General features: G+C 44.1%; 1 protein-coding gene across 2 annotated transcripts in view; it reads left to right on the forward strand.

Moving 5' to 3' along the window:
- Positions 1-20,573, forward strand: part of VPS11 (VPS11 core subunit of CORVET and HOPS complexes) — a 75,007-nt gene that overhangs the window by 42,747 nt on the left and 11,687 nt on the right. Inside the window, exons 14-16 of one of the 2 annotated variants that reach the window (XM_068240850.1) lie at positions 304-475; positions 4,162-4,384; positions 11,196-14,245. In XM_068240850.1, the coding sequence (XP_068096951.1) occupies positions 304-475; positions 4,162-4,384; positions 11,196-11,360 (560 nt within the window). In that variant the 3' untranslated portion in view covers positions 11,361-14,245. Of the gene's footprint in view, positions 1-303; positions 476-4,161; positions 4,385-11,195; positions 14,246-20,573 lie in introns of those variants that run through there. The other variant, XM_068240852.1, reaches the window with a different exon arrangement.

A 20,573-nucleotide genomic window follows, 5' to 3' on the forward strand; every position in this document is an offset into this window, starting at 1 on the left:
GTCCCTGGATCTGACAGGGCCCAGAGTGGGACAATTTGAACAGCCGTTAGTTTTGACAGTAGCAGCAGTAGCATGCCTACTTTGAAAATTTTACTTGCACTGCCGTACTAAGGGACACTGCTTGAGCAGTGTAGCTTTGTGTATCAACCCCTACTGATTTGTATGTGAGCCAGATGTAGCCATCAAAAGAGCCATATCTTGCTCCCGAGCCATAGGTTCCCTACCCCTGGATTAAAGGAACCCTCTCAGCTTGTATGCCATTCATAGTGCATTTGTAATTACATATATTTGGTCTTGTTACAGTGGTGCAGACCCTGGCACATAATTCCACAGCCACTCTGTCTGTCATCAGAGACTACCTAATCAACAAGATGCAGAAGCTGAGCCAACAGACAGAGAATGATGAGAAGACCGTTAATAGATACAGGGAGGAGACCTCTCGCATCCGAAAAGAGATCCATGAACTACGGAACAGGTGACAAAATCACAAATGACGTTGGTTTGTGCTGAAAAATAATACAGTAGCATCCCTTTTATAGTAAACTGTAAGGGACCTGGCCAAGTACAGTAATTACTATATCAGGATACATTATATAGTCATTAAAAGGCACATGGCCAGCACCTAGAACTGAGTTTATTATAGCCAGATGTTCACTATAATGAGATTCAACTCTATCCACCAGGTGTGTCACTTCTGTTTAATCCAGAAGAAGATGTAACAAACTCCTTGAAAATCTGTTTCTAGTTTTACTACTTAGGCCCCATTTACACTTAATCAGTTGGTACGCGGTTTTTTTCTTCACCATAGCAGTGCATTGTTAAAATGATTTTAGTTAAAACGCGTTAATTGTGCCATAGGAAAACATGGTCATTACTTTGTAAATCAGTTGTCCTTTCAGTTATAACTGAGAGCAACTGATTAACCACTTCAGCCTTCAGTCGTTTTTCACCTTATGCATCTGAGCAATTTTCACCTCCCATTCATTTGCCAATAACTTTATCACTACTTATTACAATGAATTGATCTATATCTTGTTTTTTCGCCCACTAATTATGCTTTCTTTGGGTGTTACATTTTGCTAAGCATTATTTTTTTTTCTAAATGCATTTTAACGGGAATAGTAAGTAAAAATGGGAAAAAAAAGTATTTCTCAGTTTTCGGCCATTATAGCCTCAAAATACTACATGCTACCATAATTAAAACCCACGCATTTTATTTGTCATTGGTCCAGGTTATTACACAATTTAGGTCCCTATCACAATGTATGTCGCCAATATTTTATTTAGAAATAAAGGTGCATTTTTACAGTTTTGCGTGCATCACTATTTACAAGCTTATAATTAAAAAAATATTAGTAATATTCCCTCTCCGCATGCATATTAAAAAAGTACAGACCCTTAGGTAACTATTTGTTTTGTTTTTTTTATTGTAATTTGGGGTGTAAACAGTTAATTTCAAATGTAATAAATTGTGTTTATTGTTAAAAAAATTTATGTAGCTGTACTTTTACTATTTGGCCACAAGATGGCCAGTCAAACATTTTTCTTTTAGTCCTGTAAGCAAGCTCTCTCGCTTACAGGAAAGTGAAGGGAGGACGGAAAACTTCTTCTTTTTTTTTTTTTTTTTTTTTTTTTTTTTTTCTCCTTTAAAAAGGTTGCGGCTTCTGAAAGAAGCCGTCAGTCTTTCCAACGGGGACTTAGATCAATGAATCTCCGGGCTAACTAGCGGCGGCACGGGAGCGCACGCAGCACACCAGTAGCAGCCTTTTGGACGTAATAGCAACGTCCAAAAGGCGAAAGTAGTTTAGTGTAAATGGGGCCTTAGGCCTGGTTCACGCTGCAAGAGCTTATTTAAAGGGATACTGTAACCCCTAAACCAACCACCCACAATAAATATATGTACCTTATCTCCTGTTTCATCGGATTCATAATCTGCATATATCGCCACTCTCCGCCCCCGTTCTGGCTGTTATTTCCCTCCGTTAAAGTTCCTCCGGAATCCAATATGGAGGCGAGCCCCGCATCTACTTCCGGGGCATTTATCATTTCCCATCAATCGGGCACTTCCCTTTAGCGCTGCGCACGAGAGGACGTCATTATCATGCATGCGCATAACGTGCTCTCGTGCTCGCGCCCAGTGACAGTGTGCACAGCTTCAGCGCATAGGACTGAGCCAGCAGGCAACCGGAGGGGCGGGCGGAGGAGCTGGAGGGGGCGTGCCTGTCTTGAAACGCAGGACTCAAACCAGGAGCAGCACTTCTTCTTCCTGGGTTGAAATCTCAGACTTTAAAGTGGGAGATTTCCGAGAAGAATACTGAGGCCACTGGGAGTACCAACACATGGACTAACTGGCGAAAAGGTATGTCTCAAGACAGCAAACATACCCCAGTAGTCCATATTGATTTAAAAAACAGGCTTACAGTATCCCTTTAAAGAGAATCTGTATTGTTAAAATCGCACAAAAGTAAACATACCAGTGCGTTAGGGGACATCTCCTATTACCCTCTGTCACAATTTCGCCGCTCCTCGCCGCATTAAAAGTGGTTAAAAACAGTTTTAAAAAGTTTGTTTATAAACAAACAAAATGGCCACCAAAACAGGAAGTAGGTTGATGTACTGTATGTCCACACATAGAAAATACGATCATACACAAGCAGGCTGTATACAGCCTTCCTTTTGAATCTCAAGAGATCATTTGTGTGTTTCTTTCTCCCTGCAGAATCTCATGCACTGAAGTTTCAGGCTGCTCTTTTTTTTTCTCCTGCAAACAGCTTTGCCCTTGTCTGTAATTCTTCAGTATGTGAAAGCCCAGCCAGCTCAGAGGACGATTTATCCAGCTTGTAAAAGATAAGAGAGAAGCTGCTCTAATCTAAATAATACACAGGCAGTGTGCATAGAGGGGCCTGGAAGGGGGAATTCATAGCAGAACCACAACACTGAAGAACTTGGCAGCCTTCCAGACACAGGCTGACAAGTCTGACAAGGGAAAGATACATTGATTTTATTACAGAGACTGTGATAGCAGAAAGTGCTGCAGTAAGCCAGAACACATTAGAATAGCTTTTGGAACTTGTAGGATGATAAAAAACAGGATGCAATTTTTGTTACGGAGTCTCTTTAAGTGCTTGTGACTTTAACCTCCCTAGCGTTCTGATTATATGCGGCGCACGGCCGCGGGAGGGTTTTTTTTTTTTGGCTAATATTTTTTTTTCTTAACATGTAGCTAGCCTAGCGCTAGCTACATGCTTACCGCCCCCCCCCTCCCTTTGCTATCCCACTCACCCCTCCGATAGCCGCCAGCGCAAATAGACAACAGGAAATCCCGTTCTGAACGGGATTTCCTGTATGGGCTTCCCCTGTCGCCATGGAGACGATTGGATTGACGTCAGGGGGAGTCCCGATCCACCCCATAGCGCAGCCTGCCCGGGGGGGGGGGGGGGTGATCGGAACAAACATGCAGCTAGCAAAGTGCTAGCTGCGTGTTAGAAAAGAAAAATTATGCAAATCTGCCCACCAGGGCCTGAGCAATCCAGCGCGGCGGTACTGGACGAGCTGAGCTTGACCGTAACGCCCAGCTGGTTAAAAGCTCTTGCTAATGCAATGCTGTGTGTTCTTACTAGAGCAATATGATTTTATTTTTTTTTATAAATTCCCCCATAGCTTTGCATTAGCAAGAGCTTATAAAATCACTGGTGCTTATAAAGCTCTTGCAGTGTGAACCGTGCCAATTCTTTTCTATTTCTCTTAAAGAAATGCTCCTAAGTGTGCTTCCAGGCTCAGTGTGACTAGGCAAACACAAAGGGCATAGTGCATTAGATACACAGAATCAGGTGAAGCTAGCATTTTCTAGAATGTAAGAGTCCCTTTTAAATAGGGATGGCCAGTGAGCTGTAAATAATTCTGAGTTGGTGCAGGATTATGCAAATGTATTCATTTTGAAAATTGTCCAATAGAATAATCTGGTTTGTTTTCAAGATGCAGATATTTGCATACAAAATTTGCATAATCCTGCATCAACTCAACTGTTTGCACCTCATTAACTATGCTGACTCGTACGATGTGTGGAATGGGAATAGGATGGACTTGATGAGAAGGGAGCATTAGAAACCAGAACAAGGGAACATATTTATGTGTTTTGGTTTTATTTATTTTATCTTTAAGCCCCAAAATTTTCCAGAAGACAAAATGTAGTATCTGCAGCAGTGCGCTAGAACTTCCATCTGTGCACTTTCTGTGTGGCCATTCCTTCCACCAGCACTGCTTTGAGAGCTATGCGGAAAATGACTCTGACTGTCCAACCTGCCTGCCCGAGAACCGACAAGTCCTTGATATGATTCGAGCACAAGAGGAGAAGAAAGATCTCTTTGACAACTTCCAGCACCAGGTTTGTTTATTTCATATTTGCTGAACTTGCCCACACCTGTGTGATGTTGTGCTGTTTTTGTTTTCCATAGGGCCTACTTGTAATTGGTGAACAGACTGTAGAAATGTGTTTTGATCTTTTTTAAAATGGCACTTTTGTTTGTTCTCTTCCCATTTGATAAGTGGTGGTCAACTGAAAAGACTGGTGTGATCACCACTTTATCATAATACTGTATTTAGTAGAATCCCTTCATATTAAACTCCAAGAGACTTGGAAAAATTGTTTACTATATCAGAAATGGTCATACTCAAGCACCTAAAGTATACTATAGTACTGGATCTTAATTCAGTCAATAATTGGGAGTCCACAAGTTTCTTCAGCAGTGCGATCACTCCTTCCAGAATCACAACACTGTTCCCCGCTTGCAGTGCAAGGAAACACCTTAAAAGATAGGGAAAAAACATATGGTGTAGCCTGTTTAAAATCCTATTATATCACCCTTACGTGACAGGCATCCATTGACATACAAGGAGTGAAAACACAGAAGGGGTCCACCACCTGCGGGCTCAGGCGCTCCCCCCCATATGTCCCTGCTCACCAGATAAACACTTTAAAGGGACACTTAAGTCTCTGAAAAAAAATGAGTTCTATTCACTTGGGGCTTCCAGCAGCCCCCTGCAGCTGTCCGGTGCCCACGTAGACTCCATCAGATGCTCCTGGCCCGCCGGCAGCCACTTCCGGTTTCGGCGACAGGAGCCGACAGGCTGGGAACGCGAGTTATTTTTCGAGTTTCCGGTCACAATAGCGCCCTCTATGCTGCTTTATGATATATGCTATAGCAGCATAGAGGGTGCTATTGTGGCCCGGACCGCGAAAAATCACTCGCGTTCCCAGCCTGTCTGCTCCTGTCGCCGAAACCGGAAGTTCCTCTGAGTGGGACAGAGCGATTCTGTACTGCACAGGGTCGAGTTTCAGATTGCATCTCTGCAGTGAAAGAAGACACTCGTGGACAAGCGCTTGCTCTTGCCATGCTTGCGCACTTTGCTTTGCAACTTGCCCCTGCACAGTTCTAAATCACTTGCCACCGCTAGGGGGACCTTCCTGGTTTTAGTATATGACTGGAGGATCTCATCTAATATGAAGAGGGACGGGGAACAGGACAATTCTGTAGTTCTTGTGATAAAACAGGGAGTACACTTTGACCTGGAAGTGAACAGCTTTTGGCACAAAATGCTTTGAAAATCGCTCTGTTCAGCAATTTTTAAAGTGATTTTACAGTTTTCCTTTACTTTACATTGAGGCTTAATTGCCTCCAAAATGCTGCAGGACCCGCAACTGCGTTTGGGAAAAAAATCATAGCTCTGGCATGAACAAGCTCATGCAAACACATTAGCCGAACACTTTGAAACGCTAGCGCTTTCAAAAGCGCACTTTGTATGAATTGAGCTCTTAATTGCCACTGTAATCCCTATAAGTGAACAGAGCTTCTAATGGTGGCCACAGATCTCCTAATAGGTGAATGGGGCTTCTGATGGCCACAGTTATCCCAATAAGTGAACAGAGCCTCTGATGGCCACGGTTATCCCAATAAGTGAATGGAGCTTCTAATGGTGGCCATAGTTATCTCAGGTGACTGTTTATATCTCTGCCAAGAGATGGACTTTAACCACTTCAGCTTTCAGTGTTGTTTCACTTTATGCATCCGAGCAACTTTCACCTCCCATTCATCCACCATTCAACTACTTATCACAGCAAAATGATCTATATCTTGTTTTTTTTTTCCGTCATCAATTAGGCTATCTTTGGGGGTAGTACATTGCACTAAGAATTATTGGTAGCAGGAAAAAAGGGCGCTGGCTGCGGGTGGACGAAAAGGGCGCCATCATAGACTTTAATGCAATTATCGTTAATACGGCGAAAAAAGGGCGCCGCAATAAATATCTTAACAGCATTACAACATTAAAGTTTTTGAAATATGTTATGGTTTTAGAAACTTGCAACGTTATAGTTTTTATCATATTATTTCCTTTGTATGTACAGATTTTACGTTATCTAAGATATTGTTTCTAGGTGGAAAGGGTGTTTCTGCAGGGGGAGTGGTTAGTTTTAGGCGCCACCAGGGGAGGGTTCTGTGTGAGAGTAGGGTTGGGTTAAGCTGTATTGTTGAATTGTATAACTATTTTTAACGTTAAAACAGAGGGAAATAATAACGAAAATATATTAACAGTATTTATAATTAACCAAGTTTGACAACAATGTTTATCGTTATCAGATTTTGTTATCCAGCCGGGCCCTCTTTTATGCATGCAAATTATTTTATTCTAAATGCATTTTAACAGGAAAATGTAAGAAAAAAATGGAAAAAATGATCTGTTTTCGCCCACTATCGTTTTTAAATCATAGATGCTACCATAATTAAAACCCACGTATTTTATTTGCCCATTTGTCCCGGTTATTACACAGTTTTAAATTATGTCCCTATCACAATATATTATTTGGAAATGTGCATTTTTTTCAGTTTTGCGTCCGTCACTATTTACTAACCCATTATTTAAAAAGTAACCGGAATACACCTTCTTTACATACATATTAAAGTTCAGTCCCTAAGCTAAGTAATTTTTTTTTTGTTTCTTTTGTGTTACTCAAACGTTTTGGGGTAACTATTGGGGTGTGTGGGAGGTAAGGGGTTCATTTTAACCACTTAACGAATGCCTAACGCCAATAGGCGTCGGCGGGTCGTTAGTGGTATAGCATGGAAACGGATGCTCGAGCGGCCTTTCCATGCCAGTTCACGGAGGGTGTCTCCGTGAACAGTGTGCGAGCCGCCGATCGCGGCTCGCACGTGTAATGTGAACACGCAGGGAAGAAATCCCCGCTGTTTACATCATAAGGCGCTGCTGCGCCACAAGGTAGATCGGCGATCCCCAGCCTCTGATTGGCCGGGGATTGCCGGCATATGATAGGCTGAAGCCTATCCTACAATGCGCAGGACGGATATCCATCCTGCGCAGCCCATGGAGGGAGAAGGAGGGAGCGCAGAAAACGCTGTGGAGGGGGGCTTTGAAGAGCCCCCGCCCCGCAAAGCGCAGCAAGCCAGCGGCGATCAGACCCCCCCAGCAGGACATCCCCCTAGTGGGGAAAAAAGGGGGGGGGGGGAGTCTGATTGCCCTGGCTAAATCCTGATCGGTGCTGCGGGCTGGAGAAACCCACGCAGCACCGATATCAGGAAAATCCCCTGGTCCTTAAAGAGAGTCTGAAGCCATAATTAAAATGGCATATATATATAATATTTTGGGTGCTCGGAGTCGGGAAAAAATGCTCCGACTCCTAATGAATTTGTTACTGTAATTAAAATAGAAAATATGATAAAATGTTCTATTTCTCAGATAATAGTCATTAAAAATAATGTATATATACAGTAATAGCCATGGCCGGATTTCTGGCATGGCCACATAGGCCATGGCCTAGGGCACCAGATAAACAAGGGGCGGCCTGCACACAGTGGGCATTATTTGCAGGGCATTATTTGCAAGTGTCCAAACAAATGAAAGTGGTCAGGATAACTGCACTATTAGTACCAGCTGGCATCTGCCTGTGCTGTGCTACAGGCAGCTGCAGTCCGTTAACCAAACGTTTGTGAACAGTGTGTGACTAGCAAAAAGCCAGACCTTGTCCAATAACATAGCAGCAGCTCCAGGCAGTTACAGAATGCCGGGTCTCACACACTTGGTGTGGGGGATGAAAGGACCAGGGGCAGCACAAGCAAATAGTACAGAATACAGAAGGCAGCGTCTCACAGTACCCATTTCTTAATTATTGATTGGCCAGCGCTGTTACCCTGGAGAAAGCAGTGGGTACAGGACTCACTTTTACGTGTTGCTGACCCCACCCAATGTCCAATTGTGAGCCACTTTTGACTGTGTGTGTGGTGGACGGCTCCCACCACGCCCATCACCTGTAGATTGCTTGATTGACCAGTTCCCCGTGTGACATGATTGATTCACTTCACGTTGCCATGGAGACCTCGGCACTAGCCCCAATAGTGGACACCATCGGCCCAAAATTTTTTGGATGGGTGTGTGTGGAGAGAGGTGGTAGAATACGGTTTCGGTTGGGGCGGCTGGTAATAGTCGGCCTTGGGCGGTAAGAAGTACAAATCCGGCCCTGGTAATAGCTGTGTTCAGTCCACAAAAATGAAATAAACCAACCAAAATTAGTTACTTGTGCTGCTTCAATAAAGCAGTCCCCGTATTTTTAAAGTCAGATATACATATCTGATTGTGACTGTACAGTATATATGATGTGTACACAGGAATCTTTTATATATACGAAATAACATCTATGCTGTAAGTATAAAGCCTGATGTGTAGCCAACTAGCCATGTCACTAATAGATGGTCAATGAGCTGGAAATAATTATGCATTGATGCTGGTTTATGCAAATGTATGTATGTAATGTAATGCTCATGAAATCAAATAATTTGATATGTTGTTAAAATTTGGTTTGGTGACTATGAATTAAAGGGTACCTGAGGCGAATTAAAAGAAAAGCTTTATACTTACCTGGGGCTTCCTCCAGCCCCCTTCAGGCCATTCAGTCCCTTGCTGTCCTCCTCCGCCACCTGGATTTTCTGCTATGAGTCCAGGTAATTCAGCCAGAGTAGTCTGGCTACGTGCCGCTTCCACAGCCAGGAGCGTTCTGCACCTGCACAATAGTGCTGCGCAGGTGTAGTATGCTCCCGGTGGTGGAGTGTGTGCATGCGCACTACACCAGACTGGCTCAAGTACCTGGACTCATAGCAGAAGATCCAGGTGGCTGAGGAGGACAGCGAGGGACTGATTAGCCTGAAGGGGGCTGGAGGAAGCCCCAGGTATGTACAAAACTTTAATTTCATCTGTCTCAGGTTTCCTTTGTTACACAGTAGTACTATACATATGCATTCCCCACAGAGCTGCAGGGAATCCACTGAGAATGTTGTGCACATTGAACACAGAGGTGTTGTCTATCACCCATAAACCTTGTTCAGATTGTGCATGAAGAATGTGTAATAGAGGAAGAATCTCCTCATCCCCCTGCAGAGTACCTGCACATCACTCTTACATGTACCCACCGTTACATTGCCTAGGGCCTGATAGATGTTCTTTGTTCTGGTCTGTACCTTTTACAAGTACTCTTACCAAGGACTAGTTTTAGTCTAAAGGGAATAAATATAGTAGTCTACATATCCTTCTCACTTCAGTTGTCTTTCCTAAGCGCTGGCAGTTAAGAGACGAATTTCACGTTACATACTGTTAATCAACAAAATTGTAATATGCAAATTAGAGGAGTCGGAGTCGAGGAGTCTGAGTCGGTGGAATCCTAAACTGAGGAGTCGGTGGATTTTTGGACCGACTCCACAGCCCTGATATATAGCAGGGCATGTGTGCCCCTGCTAAAACACAGCTATCCCGCGGCTAAACGAGGGTCCTTTCCCCTCCAAATCCCCCCTGTGCTGCCCGGGGAGCGCTTCCATGTGAGGCTGGGCTATGAGCTGCAGCCCTGCTTCACACGCGTCTATCAGCGGCGGATCTCCGCCTCTCCCCCGCCCCTCTCAGTCTACCTTCACTGAGAGGAGCGGGGGAGAGGCGGAGATCAGCTGCTGATAGACGCGTGTGAGGCAGGGCTACAGCTCATAGCCTTGCCTCACACGGAAGCGCACAGGGGTAGCAAAATCTATGACCTAGATGGTCGTGATTTTGCAGGGGGGGGGGGGGGGGATTTGAAGGGGAAAGGACCCTCGTTCAGCCGCGGGATAGCATTTAGCAGGGGCACGCACGCTATATATATACACACATATATTCACATATACACACACATATATATATATATATATATATATATATATATATATATATATATATATATATATATATATATATATATATATATATATATATATATATATATATATATTCACCATTTTTATTATGGCTTCAGACTCTCTTTAAATGGTTAAATGTAAAAAAAAGGGGGCAAAAAAACACGTGTACATGTAATTTTTACTATTTGGCCACAAGATGTCCTTGCACATATTTTCCGTATGTGTAGTATTACTACGCAAAACAGAAATAATGCCTGGGCATGAAAGTATGGGCTTTGTGAAAGATGGAGCAGTCTCGTAGACGACGTCTGTCTTTCATATGGGGACTTAAATCGATGAATGATGCGGTGGCACTAGCGCGCGCAGGCGATAGGCCGCAGCGACAAGTGGCTGCATTTTGGACATAGCGGCTACGTCTAAAATGCTAAAGTAATTAAAGAGAGCCTGATGTGGGCTCATAAAATGAAAAAACAAAAACAAAACTAGGCTACCTGATCTGGGGGGCTGGGCGGGTCAGGCAGCCGTCAAAACAGCCCCACCCCACTTTCACTTTCGTGTCCTCTGGGTCATGATGCTGGAAGGAGAGATTGTGTCTGTCATTCAGTGTGCAGGGAGGTGGAGGAGTGGCAGGGGGTGTGGCCAGGGAGAGCTGCCTAATGGCAGCTCTGAAAGCCTGCAAGAATTCCCCTAGTGGATGTTTTGAGCGGGGAATCCCTCTCCCCATGTTTACCACCAAGATAATGACAAATAAGGTCGCTAATTTCAGTGGTGGTGGGGGGGAGGCATAGCGCACCGGTGTAGGGACACAAGCATGTCATGAGGCTGAGAACATGCCTCTGTGTCCCATCTGTCCCCCCCATCACAAACCGCTTTGAGTTCTATTTAATACTTTACTGTAGTTTGTTCAGGTAAGATGTGTAAGAATATGCAAACTGTACATTGATTTGTAATATCGGTCTTCTCTTCCTCTAGCTGAAGCTCTCCAATGATGGATTCAGTGTGGTTGCGGAATACTTTGGCCGGGGTGTCTTCAACAAGCTGACACTCATTACAGATGCCCCTACAGAAAAAACAAGGGTGTCTAAAGATGCAGGATTACAGCGGGATCTCCTAATGAACACCAGAAGGAATGTTTAATCCTGACACAAGTAGAAAACTTAAATTACAGTGTATACTTTGTAATCATCAAAAATGTTTGTATTTTAGAAAGCCTGTATAAATAACTGGAGCTTGTGGCTGTAACTGGTTATTTACAGATTTTTAGACAGAACATATCAGGAAAATTTACTATTTAATAATTACATTGTTCTCCACTTACCTACGCTGCTAACATCTAGTTGCACTTTGTTTTCTTTATACAGTGGCACCCATATTAAGGGTATGTGAACTGTTTATAAAATTGCAATATTAAAGCTTACCTATAGCAAACCTCGAGTACAAAGACATACTTGCCTTAGAGGGAAGCCTTTGGATCCTATAGAGGCTTCTCAAGGTGTCCTCTGGTCCCCCATGGCCAAGCACTGACGACCTGAAGATTACCGACAAGGGCTTATCAGTAATCACATTGGGCCGTGCTCCTTTTCAGTCAAGTGTGCAGCTGTATGGCCGCACTTGTGCCAGAAGCGTAGTGTAGCCCTGATGTTAAGGAGGGTCCCAGGCAGCGGTGGAGGATGCAGACTTCTGTCTCCTTAGGATTTTTTTTTTTTTTTAAACGTCTCTGGTTCTCTGTGTTTCCCCTTGTTATTACCTATAGCTGAAGATCCCATTGCGGTCTCGAGCTCCCCCATTCCAGGATCATTAACGGAACTGACTGGGAACCAGTCGAGCGGAAGTTTGAACTGCCACATTTGAAGTGGGCATATGCTCAACTGCACATGCCTACAGTCCTGGCCAAAAGTTTTTGAGACTGTTCTAATTATTAGTTTTCACAAAGTTTGCTGCTAATCTGCTTTTAGATCTTTGTTTCAGTTGTTTGTGATGTACCAAAATATAATTATAAGCACTTCATACGTTTCGAAGGCTTTTATTGACAATTGCATGAGATTTATGCAAAGAGTCAGTATTTGCAGTGTTGGCCCTTCTTTTTCAGGACCTCTGCAATTCGACTGGGCATGCAACTTCTGTGCCAAATCCTGGCTCATAGCAACCCATTCTTTCATAATCACTTTTGAGTTTCTCAGAATTAGTTGGTTTTTGTTTGTCCACCCGCCTCTTGAGGAATGACCACAAGTTCTCAATGGGATTAAGATCTGGGGAGTTTCCAGGCCATGGACTCAAAATTTCAACGTTTTGATCCCCAAGCCACTTATCACTTTTGCCTTATGACACGGTGCTCCATCGTGCTGGAAAATGCATTGTTCTTCACCAAACTGTTTTTGGATTGTTGGAGGGTGTTTTGGTACCATTCTTTATTCATGGCTGTGTTTTTTGGAAAAAATGTGAGTGACCCCACTCCTGTGGATGAGAAGCAACCCCACACATGAATGGTCTCAGGATGCTTTACTGTTGACATGACACAGGATTGATGGTAGCGCTCACCTTTTCTTCTCTTGACAAGCTTTTTTCCAGATGCCCCAAACAATTGGAAAGGGGCTTCATCGGAAAATATGACTTTACCCCTGTCCTCAGCTGTCCATTCACCATACTTTAGAAGATCAATCTGTCCCTGATTTTTTTTTTTGTGTGTGTGTGTGAGAGAAGTGGCTTCTTTGCTGCCCTTCTTGGCACCAGGACATCTTCCAAAAGTCTTCGCCTCACTGTGCGTGCAGATGCGCTCACATCTACCTGCTGCCATTCCTGAACAACCTCTGCACTGGTTGCACTCCGATCCCGCAGCTGAATTGTCTTTAGGAGACGATCCTGGTGCTTGCTGGACTTTCTTGGACGCCCTGAAGCCTTCTTAACAATTTATAGGATCAAGAACTTCAAGGAAAGAGGTTCAATTCTTGTTGATTTTAGGTGCAATCTTATCCTTGCCTGTGAAGCCATTTTTATGCAACGCAATGATGGCTGCACTCGTTTCTTTGCTGGTCACCAGGGTTAACAATGGAAGATCAATGATTTCAAGCATCACCCTCCTTTTAACATGTCAAGTCTGCCATTCTAACCCAGTCAGCCTGACATAATGATCTCCAGCCTTGTGCTCGTCACCATTCTCACCTGAGTTAACAAGACTATTACTGAAATAATCTCAGCACGTCCTTTAACCTCTTGAGGACCATGGTGTTAAACCCCCCCTAGTGACCAGGCTATTTTCTGTTTAATTGTCCACTGCAGCTTTAAGGCCAAGCTGCAGGGCCGTACAACTCTGCACACAAGTGATTTCCCCCCCCCCCCTTTTCTCCCCACCAACAGAGCTCTCTGTTGGTGGGGTCTGATCCCCCTGTGTTTATTTTATTAAAAAAAATTTTTTTTTTAATATTTATTACTATTTTATTTTTTTTCACCAAATCCTCTCCCTCCCCCAGCCGGCCAATCATGGCGATCGGCTGTCACAGGCTTCTGCCCATGAGAGCTGATCACTCTCTTCTCCGCCAGGGGGACAGCCGTGTCACACGGCTGTCCCCAGAAGAGCGCTGCTGCTGATCGCAATAAGTAAACACACGGCCATTTCACAGTGTAACAGTCTTCCGAGCACTAATGGCCGTTCGGAGACTGAAGGCGGAGCTCAGCTCCGCCCACCAAGCAGGAGATGCGCACGCAGCCTGTGCGCAATCTACTGCAAAACATAGCCCCAGGACTTTACGCCAATCGGCGTTAGGCGGTCCTGGGGCTGCGGCCACGCCCATTGGCGTGACGCGGTCGGCAAGAGGTTAATGACTGCAATGAAATGCAGTGGAAAGATTTTTTTTGGGGGGGGGGTTCAGTTCATTTTCATGGCAAAGGAGGACTATACAATTCCTCTGAACACTCTTCATAACATTCTGGAGTATATGCAAATTGCTATTAGAAAAACGTAAGCACCAACTTTTCTCATTTCCAATATTTTTGACAGTCTCAACTTTTGGCCAGGACTGTAGTTAAAGGGTCTCTGAGGAGTGCCCGAATTTAAAAGCATACACTTACCTGGGGCTTCTTCCAGCTCACTGTAGGTGGCGAGGTCTCGCGGCGTCCTCCTGGCTCCTCTCCTACAGCCTCCGCCGGCCCCCGTTACCAGCGATACCGGGGCCAGATGTCGGGCCGGCTCTTCCTGGTTAATGACGCAATGAATCATCACGGCGGCCGGCGCATTGCGTCATTAACCAGGAAGAGCCGGCCCGACGCAGAGTGACGCCGGTAACGGGGGCGGCGGAGGCTGCAGGAGAGGAGCCAGGAGGACGTTGCGGGACTACGCCGCCTACGGTGAGCTGGAAGAAGCCCCAGGTAAGTGTATTTTTTTTAAATTCGGGCACTCCTCGGAGTCCCTTTAAAGTAAGCACTTGTGCACAGAAGAGAAAATTGCATTTTCATGAACATTTCATGTACCCTATCAGCCCACACAGTGTTTCCGGTTTCCCAGCACTTTCTGGTAGTTGGTGCTAGACTGAGAATATTCTCCTAAAGACTTGCACTGCACAGAAGCATCAAGACCTTCAATGTCCCACACAAAGTGAATGCGCGTCCTGCCACCAGTCTTAATTTCACAACAGAAACACAAGCTTCCTTTTAAGCAGAACTACAGTCTGATATATCATGCAATTTCTCCCAACTCTTTCCTGACTATAGTTACCCAATCTGCCTTTGTCACACAAATGACATTACTTTTTGTAGGCTAATCACAAAATCTCCTCTGCCCAACCCTTTCCTGGTCACCTTCAGCTAACACTGGAAAATGTCAAATTGTCATCATGGTTCGTATCCAGTTTAGGGCTGGTTCAGACGGACGTTTGTGCAGCGTCTACCGCCAGCGTTCGGGGCTTAGCGTTAAACGCTCCCATGCCTCTCCATCTCTCCTCTGGTCACTTCTCTTATCCTCTCTCCCTGCCTCTCCATCTTTCCTCTGGTCATGTCTCCTCTTTTCCTCTCTCCCTGCCTCTCCATCTCTCCTCTGGTCTCTTATCCTCTCTCCCTGCCTCTCCATCTCTCCTCTGGTCACTTCTCCTCTTATCCTCTCTCCCTGCCTCTCAATCTCTCCTCTGGTCACTTCTCTTATCCTCTCTCCCTGCCTCTCCATCTCTCCTCTGGTCACTTCTCTTATCCTCTCTCCCTGCCTCTCCATCTTTCCTCTGGTCATGTCTCCTCTTTTCCTCTCTCGCTGCCTCTCCATCTCTCCTCTGGTCACTTCTCCTCTTATCCTCTCTCCCTGCCTCTCCTCTGGTCATGTCTCCTCTTTTCCTCTCTCCATCTCTCCTCTGGTCACTTCTCTTATCCTCTCTCCCTGCCTCTCAATCTCTCCTCTGGTCACTTCTCCTCTTATCCTCTCTCCCTGCCTCTTCATCTCTCCTCTGGTCAATTATCCTCTCTCCCTGCCTCTCCAACTCTCCTCTGGTCACTTCTCTTATCCTCTCTCCCTGCCTCTCCATCTCTCCTCTGGTCACTTCTCCTCTTATCCTCTCTCCCTGCCTCTCCATCTCTCCTCTGGTCTCTTATCCTCTCTCCCTGCCTCTCCATCTCTCCTCTGGTCACTTCTCCTCTTATCCTCTCTCCCTGCCTCTCCATCTTTCTTCTGGTCATGTCTCCTCTTTTCCTCTCTCCCTGCCTATCCATCTCTCCTCTGGTTACCTCTCCTCTTGTCCTCTCTTCCGGGTGCATATTAATTCGGCGCCGCTCAGTTCGGCGTGGTGAGAGCCGAATGATGGCTGATCCGGTCTCTCCCTGCTTCTCCATCTCTCCTCTGGTTACCTCTTCCCTTGCCTCTCAATCTCGCCTCTGGTCACTTCTCTTATCCTCTCTTCTTGCTTCTCCATCTCTCCTCTGTTCACATCTTCTCTTTTCCTCTCTCTCTGCCTCCATCTCTCCTCTTTTCCTCTCTCCCTGCTTCTCCTTCTTGACTTTGGTCTGCTCCTGTTCTGTCACTCTGCTTCTCCATCTCTCTTCTGGTCACTGCTCCTCTTGTCATCTCTCCCTGCCCCAACATTTCTCCTCTGGTCACTGGTTTTTGTGTCATTACCTGCTTCTCCATCTATCCGCTGTGCTGGTTTCACTCATTTTCCATAAATGTTGTGAATTGTAATAATGAAAAACTCACATTTCATAAAAACTCAAATCACATTTTCACTTCTAATCCTTTATGGATGCTGCCCTATCCTTAGGTACAGGTTTTTAGCACCAGGGCCCATATGCAATTCACTTTTTCTCCTGAGTTTTCTCCTAGGTGATATTTTTAAACTTCTCAATAAAATGCCTTTTAAACCACCAGCATGCAAGAAAATACTCAAAATAATCTTGATAGCACTTTTTCACCTACTTTTAGTACTTTGTAGTCGAAAAGTGCTGGAATGTTATTTAAAATTGAAGGTGAAAAATTATCTCCTAGGAGAAAACTCAGGTGAAAAAATGAATTGCATATGGCCCAAGAGGAGTGATTTGTAATGAGAAAACCATATGAATCAGTTTTTAATGGGAACCTGAAGTGAAGGGTATATGGAAGCTACCAATTTGTTTTCATTTTCCAGTTGCCTGGAAGTCCTGCTGTTTCTTCCAGCAGTAGAGATTAAATCTCACATCTGCAACATGCATGCAGCTAATCAAGTCTGAATTTAGACAGAAACTTATTTCCTATTTGTTACATTTGCTTGCTACTAAACAGTACTACCGTAATGCGTATTTATGGCCACTTGTCACTAGAGGGCAGTGTGAGCCAATGCCAGAAGACTTCTGCTTTCAGTTTTTGTATTTTCTGCTAGCAGGGAGAGATAAAAGCATTCCAAGACTTTACAGCACAAGTTCTGCCAACAGGTCAAAAGCAGTGCACTTACAGTATTAATGGGTTAACGTAAAAGATTGCTCGTGGCTCCATAGTGCGCACAGCTTTTTTTTTTTTTTTTATATCTCTGTGCATGAGTGGCTCCATGCTACTGCACAGCTGCAAGCCCACTGGAGTCTGTTCAGTGCAGCTACACACACACACACACACACACACACACACACACACACACACACACACAGTCGCCGCTCGGAAGACTGTTACACGGCGAAACCCCCGTGTATTTACATGTACAGCGCTGTACTGGGGACAGCCGTGTGACGCAGCTGTCCCCCTGGGGGACAAGAGAGCGATCGGCTCACATAGACAGAAGCCTATCACAGCCGATCGCCATGATTGGCCGGTTGGGGGGAGGGAGGGATACAATTTAAAGAAACAGTTTTTTTTTTTTATTAAAAAAAACAAACAAATATTTGTAAAAAAATAAATAAAAAATAAACATGGGGAGCGCAATCAGACCCCACCAACAGAGAGCTCTGTTGTTGGGGAGGAAAGGGGGGGGGGAAATCACTTGTGTGCTGTGTTGTGTAGCCCTGTTGCTTGGCCTTAAAGTGACAAAAATAAATTGAGTTTTACTCACCTGGGGCTTACCTCAGCCCCCTACAGCTGATCGGTGCCCACGACGAGTCGCTCTGATGGCTGCATAGTGTTGCTATTTTGGCTGGGAAGACGTAGAATCGGCCGCGTTCCCCAGCCTGGCTGGTCCTGACGGCAAAACCGAAAGTGGCTGCCGGCGGGACCCGGAGCATCAGAGCGACTCATCGTGGGCACCGATCAGCTGCAGGGGGCTGAGGTAAGCCCCAGGTAAGCAAAACTCAATTTATTTTTGTCACTGAAGTGCCTCTTTAAAGCTGCAGTGGCCTATTTAACTAAAAATTGCCTGGTCACTATGGGGGTTTAGCACTGCGGTTCTCAAGAGGTTAAAAGGCATTGGTTCTAATAAGAACATGGAACTGATTTAAAGTTACCAGCTGCAGCCAAAATCCTTATGGTGTAGTGATTGGTGATGAGATGACTTGCCAATAAAAAGTGTTAATAATGGAATTTGTGACATTAATTTCACAGTGTCAAAGCTACTGGCCTTTTACGTGTAAACAACTTTTGATTCCTTAAAGAGACTCCGTAACAAAAACTGCATCCTGTTTTTTATCATCCTACAAGTTCCAAAAGCTATTCTAATGTGTTCTGGCTTACTGCAGCACTTTGTACTATCACAGTCTCTGTAATAAATCAACTTATCTATCTCTTGTCAGACTTGTCAGCCTGTGTCTGGAAGGCTGCCAAGTTCTTCAGTGTTGTGGTTCTGCTATGAACTCCGCCTTCCGGGCCCCTCTATGCACACTGCCTGTGTGTTATTTAGATTAGAGCAGCTTCTCTCTTCTCTCTTATCTTTTACAAGCTGGATAAATTGTCCTCTGAGCTGGCTGGGCTTTCACATAGTGAGGAATTACAGACAAGGGCAAAGCTGTTTGCAGGAAGAAAAGAGCAGCCTGAAACTTGAGTGCATAAGAGATGCAGGGGGAAAGAAACACACAAATGATCTCTTGAGATTCAAAAGGAAGGCTGTATACAGCCTGCTTGTGTATGAATGTATTTTCTATGTGTGGACATACTGTACATCAACCTACTTCCTGTTTTGGTGGCCATTTTGTTTGTTTATAAACAAACTTTTTAAAACTGTTTTTAACCACTTTTAATGCGGCGGGGAGCGGCGAAATTGTGACAGAGGGGAATAGGAGATGTCCCCTAACGCACTGGTATGTTTACTTTTGTGTGATTTTAACAATACAGATTCTCTTTAAAGTGATATGCAGAAATAACACTATAGAGAAACAAAGAACACTAACAAAGTGAAACTATGGGGTGCATTATAATGGGGATAAACACTGTAATAGTGGGTGCAGGACACGATACAAAAGCTGGGGCAATGTGTGGCACTTGGTAGATACTAAGGGCCTAAACCCACTAATGGAGTGGTGTCCGCTTTTCTGCATCTGTAACATTGATGTGTTTCTGAAAAGCGGGCACAACTGCATTAAGGGGCTCAGGCTCTATAGCCCTGAGGCATACTAGGTGACCAGCGCCAGAAAATTGTAATGCTAACTTGTAAAAAAAAAATTACCATAACGCTAAATACCAGCATAGACATTCAGACAATCTACTTCAGTTCATCACGGAGCAAACAGTAGGGAAGATCAATATCTTCTGACAGCAACTTTAAATATACAAATGGCCATGTGTGGAATTGTGTTTGAGAGCGGAGCTTACCTGTAGCTTTTGTTTTTACAAGACTTATTTCTGAGTTCATGCGCCCTTTAAACTGGTCACCTTAAAAACAGTTAATACATTAAAGTGAACCTGAAGCGAGTAAAATTTAAAATAAACTTATGATGTAGCTGCAAATGAATATTCCATACTAACCTCACTGTCCGTTCCTCTCACAAACTCACCATTTTCTTCTTATAGTGATTCTTTCCAGTTCTGACATTTTGTCAGAACTGAAATATACCAGTTACTGTCAGGTATAGATCAGCAGCTGTCAGTTACAACTGATGAGTAAGGTAATGTCCATGTTTCGCTATGGCTCAAGTGGGTGATATTAAAGTTTAACAGTGTGCTAACCAGGAAGCTGTTATAGGGTAATGGCCATTTTCAAAATGGAGGACGGAGAATTATATTGATCACAGTGGACGAATGGGACACAGGAGAGGAGAAAGAGATTTAAGTTTAGAGTACATGGGAGGCAAGTATGACCTGTGTATAGTTATTTTGACTTTTTATTTTCAGTTTAGGTTCTCTTTAAAACATAATACAACTAGCAACAGTTGCAAATGAATGCAAAGATATAAATAAAAACTCACACTCGTTGGTACATCAAGAAACTGAACATGTTTATTAAGTAACCTAACCACTTAAATTAAAAAAGTGCATAGAAAAAAAAGCAAACTCCTCTCTGTATTTTTTACAACTATTTACACTTTACATTCATACAACATGACAATTTGAGTTTCTTATGAAACAGTTGTACATTTTTCAGGTTGTCCAAACGGACACTTGTTTTTCAACGTTCATATATTTTAAATAACACTGATAAAACTACAACACTTTCCTGTTTACTTTTGTTTTACATAAAAATGGAAAACAAAATCTGGAAGAGCAGCAGGAAGTAGGATGGAGAGGGTTGTACTAGATTACAGGTAAAGTCATTGGATATATCTTCTTGCAGTACAGTAGATCTGTGACAATCACATGACAAGGCTAGGTCACTTCCTCAATCTGTGACACGACAAGGCTAGGCTGCTTACTTAATCTGTGACAAATGTATCCAGGCCTGGCCAAATCTTAAATCTGTGATGTGACCAGGCTATGCCATGCCCAGAATTTGTGACACAAGTGATAAGGCAATGCCAGGCCATGTCCTGAATCTGGCCACACACAAGCTGTCT

This window comes from Hyperolius riggenbachi, chromosome 6, assembly GCF_040937935.1.
Source record: "Hyperolius riggenbachi isolate aHypRig1 chromosome 6, aHypRig1.pri, whole genome shotgun sequence".
In the NCBI taxonomy this organism is placed as follows: Eukaryota; Metazoa; Chordata; class Amphibia; order Anura; family Hyperoliidae; genus Hyperolius; species Hyperolius riggenbachi.